Raw genomic sequence first — 19592 nt, forward strand, 5'->3', positions numbered from 1 at the left:
CACCACCTCCATCACCCCTCCATCACCACCACCACCTCCATCACCCCTCCATCACCACCACCACCTCCATCACCCCTCCATCACCCCTCCATCACCACCACCACCTCCATCACCCCTCCATCACCACCACCACCTCCATCACCCCTCCATCACCCCTCCATCACCACCACCACCTCCATCACCCCTCCATCACCCCTCCATCACCACCACCACCTCCATCACCCCTCCATCACCACCACCACCTCCATCACCCCTCCATCACCCCTCCATCACCACCACCACCACCACCTCCATCACCCCTCCATCACCCCTCCATCACCACCACCACCTCCATCACCCCTCCATCACCCCTCCATCACCACCTCCATCACCCCTCCATCACCCCTCCATCACCACCACCACCACCACCTCCATCACCCCTCCATCACCCCTCCATCACCACCACCACCACCACCTCCATCACCCCTCCATCACCCCTCCATCACCACCACCACCTCCATCACCCCTCCATCACCCCTCCATCACCACCACCACCACCACCTCCATCACCCCTCCATCACCCCTCCATCACCACCACCACCTCCATCACCCCTCCATCACCCCTCCATCACCACCTCCATCACCCCTCCATCACCCCTCCATCACCACCACCACCACCACCTCCATCACCCCTCCATCACCCCTCCATCACCCCTCCATCACCACCACCACCACCACCACCATCACCCCTCCATCACCACCACCACCTCCATCACCTCTCCATCACCACCACCACCACCACCACCACCTCCATCACCACCACCACCTCCATCACCCCTCCATCACCACCTCCAGACCTGCTTGACATCAGGATGGGGCACGGTCCGCTCCACTGTGCAAACACTGGATGTGCTCTTGCAATCAATCCAAAGAGCAGCGTTCTGTGTTGTTCCCCCTGGTTAGAGTTAGGGTTAGTGTGTGAGTTAGAGTTAGGGTTAGTGTGTGAGTTAGAGTTAGGGTTAGTGTGTGAGTTAGAGTTAGGGTTAGTGTGTGAGTTAGAGTTAGGGTTAGTGTGTGAGTTAATGTGTGAGTTAGTGTGTGCGTTAATGTGTGCGTGGTCAGTGGGGGATGGGTGGTGGTGGTAGCAGTGCAGAGTGTGCAAACTGAATATTCAGGGCCTTACAGAGCTCAGGAGATCAAACAATGACCACCATCAATCTCTGTCAACGACCAGAGGGACCGGAGGAGGTCAGGGGCTCTGTACCCTTGTGGGGTGCAGGGAGGCAAGGAGAGGTGTGTGTGTGTGTGTGTGTGTGTGTGTGTGTGTGTGTGTGTGTGTGTGTGTGTGTGTGTGTGTGTGTGTGTGTGAGTGTGTGTGTGTGAGTGTGTGTATGTGTGTCTAAGCGGACACAAAAACAGCCACTCACAACTGAGCCAGAGCAAATGTCATTGTCTTTGCTAGATTGTTGGTCATGTCATAGGACAGCATTATGTTTTCAGCAACATTGCAGTAACATATGGCTCTTATCATTCAGTCAAAAGGGTTCTGAAGTTAAAAGTCTTATTGTCAGCGTCCTCTTTCAGCCTGTTTCAGTTTCGAAGCCACAAATGTCCAACCACAAAATGATGTTTTGTTTGTCAGTCTGTTTTGTCTTAGAGTGTTCTATTTAATGTGGAACTGTGTCATAGCTGTTGTTTTAGTTAGACAAAATTACATTTCAAGTGAGTAGACTTTAGATGGGTACTAAATAATCCATGATTTAAAAAAACAAAATACACAAATACAGTTGAACATATTGAGTTTATTTATGATAGTGATTATTACCCCAGGCATTGGAGACAGACCAACCATTAATAACACGTATAACCATTGATGAAACCCCCTAGCACTCGTAGAACATCGTGATTTTCCTCGTGTTTTTGTGACTAATTGTTCGAAATTATGGAGCATGAATGTACCCAATCAACCGAATACCATGGTATTTTTTTTAGGAACTGAAATTACTTTTTCTGAGTGAAATTGGCAATTAGGATAGAGTAAGCGTTTATGTCCAATGTGCCCTATTCCAATAGGAGTATTTTAAGGTAATTTTATGACATTTAATGGAACAATGATTGATTGTGGAAAAAATGTGTAGCTAACTTTATATAGGCCTAATGTTACCAGGGTGTAGGTCTTTCTATAGGCCTAATGTTACCAGGGTGTAGGTCTTTCTATAGGCCTAATGTTACCAGGGTGTAGGTCTTTCTATAGGCCTAATGTTACCAGGGTGTAGGTCTTTCTATAGGCCTAATGTTACCAGGGTGTAGGTCTTTATATAGGCCTAATGTTACCAGGGTGTAGGTCTTTGTATAGGCCTAATGTTACCAGGGTGTAGGTCTCGTCCACTTCGAACTCCTTCATTTGACCATCTGTTCATTGCTTTTTATCATCATGCAAGTTGACACACTTAATTCAGTAAGCTTGCTATAAAGGTATCATGAAGCTATAAAGGATCATCATCACCGCAGATATGATTTCCAGTCACAACAATGAATCAAATTCACAATTCGTTGATCTGTCAATGAATGTTTCCCATCGTACGAGTAGGAGTAGGCTCGCTCTGTCTGGGCGGGGTGTGGTGGCAGCCCAGCCAATCAGGGCGGGGTGTGGTGGCAGCCCAGCCAATCAGGGCGGGGTGTGGTGGCAGCCCAGCCAATCAGGGCGGTGCGTGCTTCTGCTCTGCCACGGACGAGCGAGAGAGAAGTTCAGACAGGCAGTCTGGAGGAAGTCTGAACCACGATGGATGCGATACCGTGTTGTCTCGTGTTAATAGTCCTCTTGTTTGGGACTAGGATTCAAGAAAATTACGGTAAGGAAACAACATTGTGTTCGGGAAATTGTCTCTTTCTGTCACTGTGTTCTGATCAGGAAGTTTGATCTCGGGGGCTGGTGTTGTGTGTCTTTGTTGAGTCCGAGCCAGTCTGCAGACCGATCTGGTAAAGATGGCGCAGGGCAGACAGGCAGACATGGCGCTGGCAGGGCTCACTGTGGAGGGGATGTCTCCGCGGAGAGGAAGAGGCAAACAACAGAAAAGCGACAGAAAACAGCTAAAGTCACATGTACATACCGGGGCTCCGGGGCTGAACCCAGGATCGTAGCGGTATCCACTCTGGACGAGTCATCTGCAGCGTGCTGTGAACAGTAAACACTGACTGACAGAAGTGTCCCTCGGCGCAGATACAAAGTCACCCTCCCGCACAGATGTGATGTGTTATACATGTTTAACACGGATCATTCATGCATCTGTCTGGACCATGACCGAGAGCAGCGAGAGGCTGGGGGTGAACTTTCATGCATACTCGCAACAGCTCGATGTGTTGCAATTCTCTCCATGGCTTCTCTTTGTTTCGTTCCATCTTTCATGATAGATGTGATGGATCACTCCTGGGCAGGTCATGATGGAGCTAAGTCACACACCTGCCAGCCAGCAGCTCGCTATCCAGGCTACATACATGCATGGCGGGCAGCATGCCAGCAGTATAGTCTCAGACCCCCTGGTTAGTGCATGCCAGCAGTGTAGTCAGTCTATAGCTGCGGTGTGACACGGTAGTCCGTGTCCGTTATCTCATACTGTTTACGAATGCTTCATGAACACGAGGAAGGCTCGCAGACAGCAGCTCACTGGCTCTCATATATATATATATATAGATATATATATAGATAGGTAGATAGATAGATAGTTCACCGTGTGTGAGCCCACCGTGACAGCCACGCAGCCAGCAGACTGAACATCGCTGGAAACAACAACACCGCCAACAAAGAGCTGCCCTTCCTCAGCAGATCAACTCCTGTTCCCCAGTCATGTCGATGGTCTTGTGTGCATTTTATGCAAATGCCGTCTCTGCCTAGTGTGTGTGTGTGTGTTCATATTTGACACATCGTTGCGAGTCTTTTGATTTTCATTATATTACATTAGCTTTATATTTCCCCCTCTGCGTTGCAAGAGAGTGATGTTCTATGTTCTTTGTCTTGCACGTCAATGTGTGCTTAACACCATTTATTTGAATGAAGATAAAGCACACGTTCTCCTGTCGGTGTGGAAGCTCAGGATGGTTCTTTGTGTGACATTCCTTTGTGTGTGAGGCTCTGTGGAGACCAGAGGGATGTGAGGCTCTGTGGAGACCAGAGGGATGTCTCTGTGGAGACCAGAGGGATGTCTCTGTGGAGACCAGAGGGATGTCTCTGTAGAGACCAGAGGGATGTGTCTGTGGAGACCAGAGGGATGTCTCTGTGGAGACCAGAGGGATGTCTCTGTAGAGACCAGAGGGATGTCTCTGTGGAGACCAGAGGGATGTGAGGCTCTGTGGAGACCAGGGGGATGTGTCTGTGGAGACCAGAGGGATGTCTCTGTAGAGACCAGAGGGATGTGTCTGTGGAGACCAGAGGGATGTGAGGCTCTGTGGAGACCAGAGGGATGTCTCTGTAGAGACCAGAGGGATGTGTCTGTGGAGACCAGAGGGATGTGTCTGTGGAGACCAGAGGGATGTGTCTGTGGAGACCAGAGGGATGTGTCTGTGGAGACCAGAGGGATGTCTCTGTGGAGACCAGAGGGATGTCTCTGTGGAGACCAGAGGGATGTGTCTGTAGAGACCAGAGGGATGTCTCTGTAGAGACCAGAGGGATGTGAGGCTCTGTGGAGACCAGAGGGATGTCTCTGTAGAGACCAGAGGGATGTGTCTGTGGAGACCAGAGGGATGTGTCTGTGGAGACCAGAGGGATGTGTCTGTGGAGACCAGAGGGATGTGTCTGTGGAGACCAGAGGGATGTGTCAGTGGAGACCAGAGGGATGTGTCTGTGGAGACCAGAGGGATGTCTCTGTGGAGACCAGAGGGATGCGTGAGCGTGTGTGAGGCTCTGTAGAGACCAGAGATGCGCGAGCGGCAACGCGAAACCATTTAGAGCCAGAACCCGCTTTCTGACGACGTGGAGGCATTACTGTTGCAATCAAACCGTAACCACACACGTTTATGTCCTTAAATAACGCTCTCAATTTAATTACGCTAGCTAGGGCCTAATGGATATGTTGACGGTGCTTTTTCCTAGGGAAATAGGGTTGCCAAGCCCTGGTGGTGACGTTGGAGGAGAAACGAAGCAGGATCATTTGCATCAGAATGTAGTAGAATCAATAACCTTGATGCCTATAATCCCGAGACGGAAAAGGCATGCCACTTACTCGGATTGAAGGTGCTGGGTGTGGGGTTGGCTTTTTGCACTCAAGATTAGCATCCAGTAGCATCCAGTATTTCTGTAAGGTAGGGCATAACATAGCCACACTGACACTAGAATATCATTCTGTCTAGTTACTAGGTAAAGTATGATCCAATCATGAATTGAATCAGACAATTAGGCTATGTGACAATTGATCAGATAATGCTTTGTATGGGTCTTCTTAAACGGAGGATCTAGGCTTAGCCCGAGACTCAGGACCTCAGTTTCATCACCTTAAGTCACATGCGATGAGACAGTTGTGACAATAGCTGTCTATTTCACCTCATCTGTGGAGACAGCTGGTGACCTTTGCGTCTTTCTCTGTGACCTTTGAAATCCTCATTACTGTCCAGCACAGGACTCCTGTGGTGCTCACTACGCTCTGGAGATCCTGCACGGCCAGCCTCCACCCCTTCTGTTAGGATAGGATAGACCTCCACCCCTTCTGTTAGGATAGGCCAGCCTCCACCCCTTCTGTTAGGATAGGATAGACCTCCACCCCTTCTGTTAGGATAGGATAGACCTCCACCCCTTCTGTTAGGATAGGTCAGCCTCCACCCCTTCTGTTAGGATAGGATAGACCTCCACCCCTTCTGTTAGGATAGGCCAGCCTGGCAGCCTCCACCCCTTCTGTTAGGATAGGCCAGCCTCCAGCCCTTCTGTTAGGATAGGCCAGCCTCCAGCCCTTCTGTTAGGATAGGCCAGCCTCCACCCCTTCTGTTAGGATAGGCCAGCCTCCACCCCTTCTGTTAGGATAGGCCAGCCTCCACCCCTTCTGTTAGGATAGGCCAGCCTCCACCCCTTCTGTTAGGATAGGCCAGCCTCCACCCCTTCTGTTAGGATAGGCCAGCCTCCACCCCTTCTGTTAGGATAGGCCAGCCTCCAGCCCTTCTGTTAGGATAGGCCAGCCTCCACCCCTTCTGTTAGGATAGGCCAGCCTCCACCCCTTCTGTTAGGATAGGCCAGCCTCCACCCCTTCTGTTAGGAGAGGCCAGCCTCCACCCCTTCTGTTAGGATAGGCCAGCCTCCACCCCTTCTGTTAGGAGAGGCCAGCCTCCACCCCTTCTGTTAGGATAGGCCAGCCTCCACCCCTTCTGTTAGGATAGGCCAGCCTCCACCCCTTCTGTTAGGATAGGCCAGCCTCCACCCCTTCTGTTAGGATAGGCCAGCCTCCAGCCCTTCTGTTAGGATAGGCCAGCCTCCACCCCTTCTGTTAGGAGAGGCCAGCCTCCAGCCCTTCTGTTAGGATAGGAGGCCAGCCTCCAGCCCTTCTGTTAGGATAGGCCAGCCTCCACCCCTTCTGTTAGGATAGGCCAGCCTCCACCCCTTCTGTTAGGATAGGCCAGCCTCCACCCCTTCTGTTAGGATAGGCCAGCCTCCACCCCTTCTGTTAGGATAGGCCAGCCTCCAGCCCTTCTGTTAGGATAGGCCAGCCTCCAGCCCTTCTGTTAGGATAGGCCAGCCTCCACCCCTTCTGTTAGGATAGGCCAGCCTCCAGCCCTTCTGTTAGGATAGGCCAGCCCTTCTGTTAGGATAGGCCAGCCTCCACCCCTTCTGTTAGGATAGGCCAGCCTCCAGCCCTTCTGTTAGGATAGGCCAGCCTCCACCCCTTCTGTTAGGATAGGCCAGCCTCCACCCCTTCTGTTAGGATAGGCCAGCCTCCACCCCTTCTGTTAGGATAGGCCAGCCTCCACCCCTTCTGTTAGGATAGGCCAGCCTCCAGCCCTTCTGTTAGGATAGGCCAGCCTCCACCCCTTCTGTTAGGATAGGCCAGCCTCCAGCCCTTCTGTTAGGATAGGCCAGCCTCCAGCCCTTCTGTTAGGATAGGCCAGCCTCCACCCCTTCTGTTAGGATAGGCCAGCCTCCACCCCTTCTGTTAGGAGAGGCCAGCCTCCACCCCTTCTGTTAGGAGAGGCCAGCCTCCACCCCTTCTGTTAGGATAGGCCAGCCTCCAGCCCTTCTGTTAGGATAGGCCAGCCTCCACCCCTTCTGTTAGGATAGGCCAGCCTCCACCCCTTCTGTTAGGAGAGGCCAGCCTCCAGCCCTTCTGTTAGGATAGGCCAGCCTCCAGCCCTTCTGTTAGGATAGGCCAGCCTCCACCCCTTCTGTTAGGATAGGCCAGCCTCCAGCCCTTCTGTTAGGATAGGCCAGCCTCCACCCCTTCTGTTAGGATAGGCCAGCCTCCAGCCCTTCTGTTAGGATAGGCCAGCCTCCACCCCTTCTGTTAGGATAGGCCAGCCTCCACCCCTTCTGTTAGGATAGGCCAGCCTCCAGCCCTTCTGTTAGGATAGGCCAGCCTCCACCCCTTCTGTTAGGATAGGCCAGCCTCCACCCCTTCTGTTAGGATAGGCCAGCCTCCACCCCTTCTGTTAGGAGAGGCCAGCCTCCACCCCTTCTGTTAGGATAGGCCAGCCTCCACCCCTTCTGTTAGGAGAGGCCAGCCTCCACCCCTTCTGTTAGGATAGGCCAGCCTCCACCCCTTCTGTTAGGATAGGCCAGCCTCCACCCCTTCTGTTAGGATAGGCCAGCCTCCACCCCTTCTGTTAGGATAGGCCAGCCTCCAGCCCTTCTGTTAGGATAGGCCAGCCTCCACCCCTTCTGTTAGGAGAGGCCAGCCTCCAGCCCTTCTGTTAGGATAGGAGGCCAGCCTCCAGCCCTTCTGTTAGGATAGGCCAGCCTCCACCCCTTCTGTTAGGATAGGCCAGCCTCCACCCCTTCTGTTAGGATAGGCCAGCCTCCACCCCTTCTGTTAGGATAGGCCAGCCTCCACCCCTTCTGTTAGGATAGGCCAGCCTCCAGCCCTTCTGTTAGGATAGGCCAGCCTCCAGCCCTTCTGTTAGGATAGGCCAGCCTCCACCCCTTCTGTTAGGATAGGCCAGCCTCCAGCCCTTCTGTTAGGATAGGCCAGCCCTTCTGTTAGGATAGGCCAGCCTCCACCCCTTCTGTTAGGATAGGCCAGCCTCCAGCCCTTCTGTTAGGATAGGCCAGCCTCCACCCCTTCTGTTAGGATAGGCCAGCCTCCACCCCTTCTGTTAGGATAGGCCAGCCTCCACCCCTTCAGTTAGGATAGGCCAGCCTCCACCCCTTCTGTTAGGATAGGCCAGCCTCCAGCCCTTCTGTTAGGATAGGCCAGCCTCCACCCCTTCTGTTAGGATAGGCCAGCCTCCAGCCCTTCTGTTAGGATAGGCCAGCCTCCAGCCCTTCTGTTAGGATAGGCCAGCCTCCACCCCTTCTGTTAGGATAGGCCAGCCTCCACCCCTTCTGTTAGGAGAGGCCAGCCTCCACCCCTTCTGTTAGGATAGGCCAGCCTCCACCCCTTCTGTTAGGAGAGGCCAGCCTCCACCCCTTCTGTTAGGATAGGCCAGCCTCCACCCCTTCTGTTAGGATAGGCCAGCCTCCACCCCTTCTGTTAGGATAGGCCAGCCTCCACCCCTTCTGTTAGGATAGGCCAGCCTCCACCCCTTCTGTTAGGATAGGCCAGCCTCCAGCCCTTCTGTTTAGGGATGCTCCGATCTGGATTTTTGGGGCCGATACCGATCACCGATATTTTTCCTCAAGATCAACCGATACCGATACCGATTTTTTTAAAAATACATAACTGTAGGCCTACTGACTGGATAGCCTACATATTTTTTGCTTTTTAGACAAAAGTTTTGATCCATTAGGCACCAAGCAAACGCAGACCCATTTTTATGGCATAGTAAAAGTCTGGCCTATCACCCAGTTAGGGCCTGAAGCCCAAGTCAGTGATATGGCTGTATAAAAGACATCATAAACGTGGCCTTCATGGTTTACATACTGTTACATCCTCCTATGTTTTCTGTTCAGTTATCTGTCTTCCCCAGGGAAAAAAAAAAAAAAAAAAAAAACCGGTTTTTGCGATCGGCCATTTTTGCCGATCACCGATCGAGTCATTTGGAGTGAAATCGGCCGATTTAAATCGGTGGCCGATAAATCGGAGCATCCCTACTTCTGTTAGGATAGGCCAGCCTCCACCCCTTCTGTTAGGATAGGCCAGCCTCCAGCCCTTCTGTTAGGATAGGCCAGCCTCCACCCCTTCTGTTAGGAGAGGCCAGCCTCCACCCCTTCTGTTAGGATAGACCAGCCTCCACCCCTTCTGTTAGGATAGGCCAGCCTCCACCCCTTCTGTTAGGATAGGCCAGCCTCCAGCCCTTCTGTTAGGATAGGCCAGCCTCCAGCCCTTCTGTTAGGATAGACCAGCCTCCAGCCCTTCTGTTAGGATAGGCCAGCCTCCAGCCCTTCTGTTAGGAGAGGCCAGCCTCCACCCCTTCTGTTAGGAGAGGCCAGCCTCCAGCCCTTCTGTTAGGAGAGGCCAGCCTCCAGCCCTTCTGTTAGGATAGGCCAGCCTCCACCCCTTCTGTTAGGATAGACCAGCCTCCACCCCTTCTGTTAGGATAGGCCAGCCTCCACCCCTTCTGTTAGGATAGCCTCCACCCCTTCTGTTAGGATAGGAGGCCAGCCTCCAGCCCTTCTGTTAGGATAGGAGGCCAGCCTCCAGCCCTTCTGTTAGGATAGGAGGCCAGCCTCCAGCCCTTCTGTTAGGATAGGAGGCCAGCCTCCAGCCCTTCTGTTAGGATAGGAGGCCAGCCTCCAGCCCTTCTGTTAGGTTAGGCCAGCCTCCAGCCCTTCTGTTAGGATAGGCCAGCCTCCAGCCCTTCTGTTAGGTTAGGCCAGCCTCCAGCCCTTCTGTTAGGATAGGCCAGCCTCCAGCCCTTCTGTTAGGATAGGCCAGCCTCCACCCCTTCTGTTAGGATAGGCCAGCCTCCAGCCCTTCTGTTAGGATAGGAGGCCAGCCTCCAGCCCTTCTGTTAGGTTAGGCCAGCCTCCAGCCCTTCTGTTAGGATAGGCCAGGCTCCACCCCTTCTGTTAGGAGAGGCCAGCCTCCACCCCTTCTGTTAGGATAGGCCAGCCTCCAGCCCTTCTGTTAGGATAGGCCAGCCTCCAGCCCTTCTGTTAGGATAGGCCAGCCTCCAGCCCTTCTGTTAGGATAGGCCAGCCTCCAGCCCTTCTGTTAGGATAGGCCAGCCTCCAGCCCTTCTGTTAGGAGAGGCCAGCCTCCAGCCCTTCTGTTAGGAGAGGAGAGATGCCTGTTTGCTTATTGCCTAAAACACATTGCGTGGTGCTTGTTTGCTGCAGGCTGCGGAAAAACAGCCTGATTTTTTGTTGAGGAAATAAAAGATGTGCAGCTTAATTCTAGTGAAATCTGTAGGGCGCCGCCATGTCAGCAAGTACAACCACATCCAAATCTCTAACCTCTTCTGCCATGACGACTCGGCATCAGAATAGGAGAGAGAGAGAGAGAGAGAGAGAGAGAGAGAAGAGAGAGAGAGAGAGAGAGAGAGAGAGAGAGAGAGAGAGAGAGAGAGAGAGAGAGAGAGAGAGAGAGAGAGAGAGAGAGAGAGAGAGAGAGAGAGAGAGAGAGAGAGAGAGAGAGAGAGAGAGAGAGAGAGAGAGAGAGAGAGAGGAGAGAGAGAGAGAGAGAGAGAGAGAGAGAGAGAGAGAGAGAGAGAGAGAGAGAGAGAGAGAGAGAGAGAGAGAGAGAGAGAGAGAGAGAGAGAGAGAGAGAGAGAGAGAGAGAGAGAGAGAGAGAGAGACCCTAGTCAAAGGGGGGGTGTTTTGCTATGTGGTCAATACAGTAACTCTGCCTTTTGGTCAGAGGAATCCGAAGCATCTGAGTGCCCCTGACCTGCCTGTTGTCCTGGCTTAAGGAACCACAACTAATTTGAGAAGTTGTATTTGTGCCAGCTATGATTGGATTCAGAAGCACTGATGCGTTCTGAAACTGGCCCCGCTTTCAGCGGGATCGAGAATTCTGCTGCGATTGTAGCTTTTTTTTATTTTTTAAAGAAAAGAGTGAGAGCGAGAGAACTGGTTCAGCGACTAGACCTATCATCTGCAATCGGATTTTCAGTTAGTCACAGCTTTTTTTTCCTCTTTCCTCTTATACCTTCTGAATTTTTGTGTTGAGTGTGTGTTTTTGTTGTTGTTGAGTGAGAGCTATGAGTAGCCTTCCTCTGAGAGAGTTCAAAGGCTCCGTCAGTTCTGCCTAATAGTCCTGCCTCAAAACAAATGGCTAAACTCCAAATAAATGCCTTCCTTTCTGTTCCAAGTAATTAGGCTCCACTTCCTGTCGCTGTTCAGTGGTTTCTGTCTCTTTCTACCGCTGGACTTGGCCTAAATCGAGGAACATGTTCATTGCTTTTATGCCATTATCCAATTATCTGTTAAGTAATTTTCGGTTAAGTGCCTTTCTCATGGGCAGAAAATCAGTACCTCCATTCCCCTCCCTGTCCCCATTAGTGGAAACTGGGTGCCCCTTTCTAGCCAATAAAACGCATGCCTATCATGGAGGAATGGGGTGAATATTACACACACACACACACACACACACACACACACACACACACACACACACACAGCCTGAACTTTCTTCATAGAGATTGGCCTGTATGGCTGACTAAACACAATTGGCTGGTCACACTTTAGACTCCATGAAGTTACCTCTATACCCGTGTAGTCACTCTAACTCTAGTAACATGCTTTTACATAGTAGTCCAGTCCATGTCACTATTAGGCCTACACAAGTGGAATAAGGACTGTTCCTATTCCACAGTGCAATAAACAGCTCCGCTCCATATAGTCTACATGGTAATTACCTTGGCCTTATTAGTTACTGTCACAAAATGTGAACAATGTTGTTACTTACAGTACAGTAACATGCCCTAACGGTATTACAATACAATGTAACACAATGGGGCACTGAGGACCCATCTCTTCAGGTTACATCTTAACTGCTCCTCCTGAGACATCTTCTGACCCTCACCACTACGTCTCCTAAAGACACCCGCTTTCCCCTCTACTGTGTCCCTAAGAACTTCTATTTCCCCTCTTGTACTGTTTCTCAGTTTCTCCAGTAAAAAAAAAAAAGTTTTAGTAGAAGGCGATAGGGAGAAGGTTTGTCCTTGTGGCCCCGGGCCCGAGCTAGATTACTCTTCCTGCAACGAATGGGGGATTGCTGATTCACATGCTTGGTATTCAAATGTATTGATTGTAAGTCGCTTTGGAATAAGGCGTCTGCTAAATGCCAAAAATGTAAATGTAAATGGGCAACAACGTGAAGTGTTACTGAAATGACTGATGGGAGATCAGGGCACCGTGAATACATAGCCTGTTGTTATTTTTCTTCCACTGGTAGCAGATCAGTTTGTGTGTAACGGCACACAGCCCTTTGCGTCTGTGGTTTTTGAAGGCTTTCTGACAAGAGATTACAGGATGATTAATGATGTCCCTGTGTGGATTAAAACAAACAGTTTTATCCATTTTCAAAGCTGTCAAATGTGTTTCTGAACACACCGTCACGGCAGGAGCCCCACAACAACGTACAGCGACTAGCTCCATATCACATTTATCAGATGATTGAAAAAAGCCTTTTGCTGAAAACTTTCAATTTAAATAGGTCTAGTTGTTTTCCCCCAGAACTCCTTTTTCCCTCGTTCCTGAAACTTTCATCACTCACTCACTGCCTTTTATTTTCTTTTAACCTGAAGTAACCTCAGTCTGGGGGCTGGGCAGGAGAATGAAGACTTGGCCAGTGTGGCAGGAGAGCAGGAGAGCCATTTGGTTAATGGCTGAAACTGGAATGCAGCGTTGTGTGTTGTTACTGGGGCAGTCAGTCAGGCAGGCAGGCAGTCAGTCAGACAGTCAGGCAGTCAGTCAGGCAGTCAGTCAGACAGGCAGTCAGTCAGACAGGCAGTCAGGCAGTCAGTCAGTCAGGCAGTCAGGCAGTCAGTCAGTCAGACAGGCAGTCAGTCAGACAGGCAGTCAGTCAGACAGGCAGTCAGTCAGACAGGCAGTCAGTCAGGCAGTCAGTCAGTCAGTCAGTCAGTCAGTCAGTCAGGCAGTCAGTCAGGCAGTCAGTCAGTCACTCAGACAGGCAGTCAGTCAGTCAGTTCAGTCCTCTCTTTGAGCTGGCTGCATCAAACAGTGTGTGTGCCCTCTCAGGCCCTCCCTCCACTTCCCTCCCTCCTCTTCCCTCTCTCCTCTTCCCTCTCTCCTCTTCCCTCCCTCCTCTTTCCTCTCTCCACTTCCCTCTCTCCTCTTCCCTCTCTCCTCTTCCCTCCCTCCTCTTTCCTCTCTCCACTTCCCTCTCTCCTCTTCCCTCTCTCCTCTTCCCTCTCTCCTCTTCCCTCTCTCCACTTCCCTCTCTCCTCTTCCCTCTCTCCTCTTCCCTCTCTCCTCTTCCCTCTCTCCACTTCCCTCTCTCCTCTTCCCTCTCTCCTCTTCCCTCTCTCCACTTCCCTCTCTCCTCTTCCCTCTCTCCTCTTCCCTCTCTCCACTTCCCTCTCTCCTCTTCCCTCTCTCCTCTTCCCTCTCTCCTCTTCCCTCTCTCCTCTTCCCTCTCTCCTCTTCCCTCTCTCCTCTTCCCTCTCTCCTCTTCCCTCCCTCCTCTTCCCTCCCTCCTCTGCCCTCTCTCCTCTTCCCTCCCTTCTCTTCCCTCCCTTCCCTTCCCTCCCTCCTCTTCCCTCCCTTCCCTTCCCTCCCTCCTCTTCCCTCCCTCCTCTTCCCTCTCTCCTCTTCCCTCCCTCCTCTTCCCTCTCTCCTCTTCCCTCCCTCCTCTTCCCTTCCCTCCCTCCTCTTCCCTCCCTCCTCTTCCCTTCCCTCCCTCCTCTTCCCTCTCTCCTCTTCCCTCCCTCCTCTTCCCTCTCTCCTCTTCCCTCCCTCCTCTTCCCTTCCCTCCCTCCTCTGCCCTCTCTCCGGCCAGGCAGGTTCTGGTCCACACCGTGGCTCCTCAGGCTGCTGGGAGTTTATAAAGAACTCTCAGTCATGTGCCCTCTGACACAGCAGCCGTTAGTAAAGCCACAGGCAAAGAGAGGGGTGAGAAAAGTGATCACTTAGACCATAGGCCCATTCCCAGTACACAACGTAGCCCTACCCCTCCTTGTGCGTTCATGCGTAGATAGTGGCAAACGCACAAGCAACAATTAGGCTATCAACCACTACCCCTTGTAACTCTGTTGTCCCATTATCAACCACTACCCCTTGTAACTCTGTTCCGAGGGGCAAGTTGAAAAGCGAGGGGTAGGGGTAAAAATAAGAAATGGGATTGGGCCTTAGTGTTCCTTAGTGTGTGTGTGTGTGTGTGTCGCTGTGTGTGTGTGTGTGTGTGTCACACGTCTTTTTCATAGAAAGACCCTACTGTATTGTTCCCCTAGTCATTATGCCGTGGTTCTACCTTGAGCGATTTTGTGGGCTCTTCTCTTAGCAACTGATGTTTTCGCAAAACAGACTGTGGCGCGTCTTTTCCTGTGAGTCTGGAGTGTGTGTGGAGATGAGCTGAAGGGCTCTGGTGAACAGCTGCTATCAGCGGGAAACGCTTTCTCTTAAATCAACCTGATGCATATTCATAAAGGGACTCGCTCAGCCATCCTCCAGTGTTTACTGAATGTCCTCCAACTGGGATTTTTTCTTCCAACAACTGTTTACTCTCCGTTTGTGGCTTTCAATGCCCATGAGGAGAGCACCGCTAGCAGCCCTGCTAGCATATTTAGACGTTTTAGCCTTTCTGTGTGATATTCAGGACTAAATCATTCATAGCCTTGTGATGGCTGTTGCAGACATTTGCTGTGACGTGTACACATGACTGAGAGGAATTGTCAAATGCCTTATTTATTATTATTATTTTTTTTTGCCTACAGTTTTAATTTGAGAAACCAAACATCCCAAGTGTAGGTTTGGTTTTAGGTTTGGCTTCACAACCAAACAAAGAGGTGATATATCCTGACCAGGCTGCAAGGGGGAGGTCCTGGTCTGTACCCCCACATCCCCCCTCAACCATCCCCACATCTGGTGTGGACAAAGGCCCTGCCTTAAGGGAGAGGACAGGGGGAGGGCCAGGAGGGAGGGCCAGGGGGGAGGGCAGGCCGTGACCTATGGAAATGACTTTTGGGGAAGCTGTGCCTGAATAAGAGGAACACACTGCCTGGTTTAAGGAGCTCAGTGGGGGCAGGGAGACGTGTGTTTGTGTGTGGGGTGTGTGTGTGTGTGTGTGTGTGTGTGTGTGTGTGTGTGTGTGTGTGTGTGTGTGTGTGTGTGTGTGTGTGTGTGAGTGAGTGATCATACCAGGCTTGGGAGCGCGTCCTTCTCCTCCAGGAGATATCTACGCTGTGCCACACAGAGATTTTTCAATTCAAGGTAATGATGTACAGAGAGCCAGCAGGGTTTGGCGGTTGCTAGGAGACGGGAGTAATTAATTCCACTGCACATTAAGGTGGGCGCAAACCTGAGAAGAGGGAGAACGTTGATGACTGTCCCACGTGACTCCACCCCTGTTCATCCATACGTCACATAGGGGTGGGACGATTAGAAAATGTCATGTCACGATTATCGTGGGCAAAATAATCGCGATCCACGATATTATCGCGAGAATTAAAAAAAAAAAAAAAAAAAAAACTTTTTTTTGGAATGCCAATAAAACACACTGTAATCACTTTAACTTAGATTTTGTTGTATTTTTATTGAATCATGTTAATAACATTAACATCATTTTAAAAACATCTTGACAAAAATAAAAATCTTTAATAAAATCTTAAATAAGGTAATGATAAATTATAAGGTATCACTGCATAAATAAAGGGAAAAAATACTGTCAAACAAAACTTGAACACTGACACTTTTCTGTCATCAAACTGAGTGCTAGCCTTGTGGCTTAGAGACTTGAAAGCTTCAAGATAGGTTAAAGTGCAAAAATGTCACCATGTTCACTTTTTCTGCCTTTAGCTGTGCTCGGAGAGGTGTGAGTATGTGCCCACTGGCACTAAACACTCTCTCTGAAGGAACACTAGTTGCAGGTATGCATAGAAGCCTGCGTGCAACCCTGGAAAGGTGAGGCAATGGACACGGGGCCGATGCAGCCATGGTGAGAAGGCTGGCATACGTTAGTGACTGACTGACAAGGCTGACTTGACAGTCACGTTACCCATGCAGGCTGAACAATCGCGCGAGACACATTTCTGTGAGGATATTCGCGCGCGGCTCATGTGAGAAATCTCAATTATATTACTATTTATTTATAACATACGATTATTACATTCTCCCTCTCGCCAGTTTGGGGCAACATAGACTTCTCCCCTGGTGCCACGGATAGGGGGTTCAAGCGGTGGGACAGCAAAGGGATGGTTACTATCGGACATTTATATGATACGGAAATACTACTTTCATTTGACCAATTATGTAAGAAATATGACCTACCACGAAATGAGTTTTTCAGATACCTTCAGATACGAAGTTTTTTAAATAGCCAAAAAGACACTGGCCTCTGTCACCAACCCTCTCCGCTGGAGGAGATAGTCTCTGCTGGAAAGACGAGAGGCATTCTGGGGCTTGGGTATAGAGCACTTTCGAAATATGATAAAGGCAAACCTGCATTTACGCCCAAAGACTGGAATAATGACCTGAACATTAATACTGATGCAGCAACTTGGTCACTAATATGGCAATCGGCAAACGACATCTCAATCTGTAATAGGACGAAGGAAACGCAATTTAGACTACTACAACGTTTGCAGATTACTCCCCAACTTAGACATAAAATGGATCATAACAAATCGGAAATGTGTACAAAGTGTATTACCGAGGTTGGGAGCTTTGTTCATTGTGTTTGGACTTGTAGATATATAGATGATTACTGGAAAGGTATAGTGGATAAAATTCATCTAATTCTAGATGTTACATTGGATAAGGACCCCATGTGTCTATTGTTTGGGTTGCCAGACAAACAACTTAAAAGTATGCATTCCAAAAGACTTCTGTGTATCCTCACTTTTTGTGCAAGGAAAAATATATTGCTGAAATGGATAGACTGCAAACCGCCTACAATAGCTGGATGGCACAAGGTAATTTTTGATATGATTCCTATGGAATATCTGACATATAGGTCTAAGTGTAAGATAAAGACATTCTATAAGATTTGGTCTCCGTTCTTAGATTATATTGGTACCAGACTGGCTGCCATTGTAATGAAAGGTTTGGTGGATTACACTCAAGAAAGTACACAAGACTAATGTGTAACAGATCTACAATGTATGGGTCACAATATTATTTACTGTGCTGGTGTTGTGCTGCCGCTGTGTTTAGGACTGTAAGACATGGATGCTGTCTCCGATGGGGGTGATCCCCCCATATATTATGGCATTTGTTGTCATTTTCTTTTCTGTTTATTTCTGATATGTGACATGGCCTCCTCCCCCCCTGTTTTTTTGTTTTTGTTTTGTTTTGTTTGTCTTTGTTTTTTGTTTGTTAGTTTGTTTACAAAAAAACCACACATAGGTCACATACATTAATACATACAATAAAAACAGACAGATCAAATCATGATACAGGTGATGGTGCTCCTGCTGGGCATTGCTGCCTGACGCACCTCCAACAGTGCCTTTAGAACAGGTGTGCTGTGACACCTCACTGAACACCTATGTGGGCCTAACTGGGTCATCAGCTGGGGACCACCAGTCAGACAAAGCAGTGTTTATAAAATGTAGTGCCTATTTAAAAAGTCCAGTCATTTAAAAATAATAATAATAATAAAAAAACAAAAAACGATTATGACGATTATTCAACTAATTAAAATTCTCCACGATAAAGTTATCGCGGGTGTTTTTATCGCGATTAACGATAAACACGATAATCGTCCCATCCCTAACGTCACAATGGCTGAAGCACAGCAGACAGGGTCAGTCTGATGTAGCAGAGCGTTATGTGAATGTAGGATGTGTGTGGAACAGTGGCATTTTGTAAGAAAATAATCAACACCTAGAGGTATAGTGATGTGTAAGTGTTAGAGAGAATCTGCAAGCCAATGTACCCCCTCACACTCAGAAGTCAGTATTATGTAAATGTTTATTAGCATTGTATTTTTTGTGTTGAAGAACAACTAGAGCTAGACAAATTGCCTTTTTATTGAAGCTCTTTTGTAATTCTCTTTTGTTTTAATATAACAAATAATTGTAAAAAAAATACTAAACTGGGAAATCATTTCTATTTCGAAAGTGTTTAAAAAAGGTTTGTGAGCTTGAAAGGTACGTGCCTCAACTCTCCACTTGATTGGATCTCCGTCTCTCATACAGAGAGAACACTTCCTCTGGTGTCTGCCTAACCATGTTTGTGTCTCTCCTCACACAGACACAGACTGGATCTCCTTGTAGTTATGACGCTTGGAATCAAATACAGTTTTATTAGCGAGAGAGAACTCTCAGCCCCAGGCCAACATTGTTTCAGGTATAGTGAACTGAGCCGTACTGAAGTAGAGGCCATGCATAACTTTGCGCTCATCGGATCACACATGTCTGTCTAATTATTAATTAATTATTATTGTCTCATTCACGGCTCTTAGCTACTGAGGCCTCTAGCCTAACTTTTATTAGGAAACGTTTTAGTGCCGTGGCAAAGGAACATTGTTTGTCTGAGGTTAAAGAGGGGTTACTGCAGCAGGTTGTTGTGTAATTATCCACTGCAAATAGAGCAGTTTCACCATGGAGAATAAAACTGTGAAAGTGTTGTTGAAAATCTTGCATGTCACTATTTGTGGCAATAATGGTTAGGCAGTCACATAGGAGCATGCCCACCATGGTGTGCACAAACAAGCTAGGGCTATGGACTATGGTGTCATCTATAGAGGACAGAGGAACCAGCATATGGACTATAGTGTCATCTATAGAGGACAGAGGAACCAGCGTATGGACTATGGTGTCATAGAGGACAGAGGAACCAGCGTATGGACTATGGTGTCATCTATAGAGGACAGAGGAACCAGCATATGGACTATGGTGTCATCTATAGAGGACAGAGGAACCAGCGTATGGACTATGGTGTCATAGAGGACAGAGGAACCAGCGTATGGACTAGGGTGTCATCTATAGAGGACAGAGGAACCAGCGTATGGACTAGGGTGTCATCTATAGAGGACAGAGGAACCAGCGTATGGACTATGGTGCCCTGCTTCATGGGTCCCCCCGATGTCAAACACCACTGGTACCACCTCCGCCTCATTTTGAGCCAGGAAAAACCCTGATGGCCATGTTGGCATTCAAGTTGGCTAAACATAGCAGTGAGTCTGCCCTGTGTCTGGGGCTGTTTGACAGAGGCAGTTACAGTAGCAGTAGCAGTAGCAGTAGCAGTAGCAGTAGCAGTAGCAGTAGCAGTAGCAGTAGCAGTAGCAGTAGCAGTAGCAGTAGCAGTAGCAGTAGCAGTAGCAGTAGCAGTAGCAGTAGCAGTAGTAGTAGTAGTAGTAGTAGTAGTAGTAGTAGTAGTAGTAGTAGTAGTAGTAGTAGTAGTAGTAGTAGTGTTAAAT

The 19592-nt window shown here is 49.3% G+C and overlaps 1 protein-coding gene across 1 annotated transcript in view; it reads left to right on the top strand.

Moving 5' to 3' along the window:
- Positions 1-2761: 2761 nt before the first annotated feature.
- Positions 2762-19592, top strand: part of tgfbr1b (transforming growth factor, beta receptor 1 b) — a gene marked incomplete at both ends in the record, with an annotated part of 82318 nt that continues 65487 nt past the window's right edge. The window contains one exon of the mRNA XM_080543832.1: positions 2762-2831. Within this exon, the coding sequence (XP_080399958.1) occupies positions 2762-2831 (70 nt within the window). The remainder of the gene's footprint in view (positions 2832-19592) is intronic.

This window comes from Nansenia antarctica, assembly GCF_963989245.1.
Source record: "Nansenia antarctica genome assembly, chromosome: 13".
Classification (NCBI taxonomy): Eukaryota; Metazoa; Chordata; class Actinopteri; order Argentiniformes; family Microstomatidae; genus Nansenia; species Nansenia antarctica.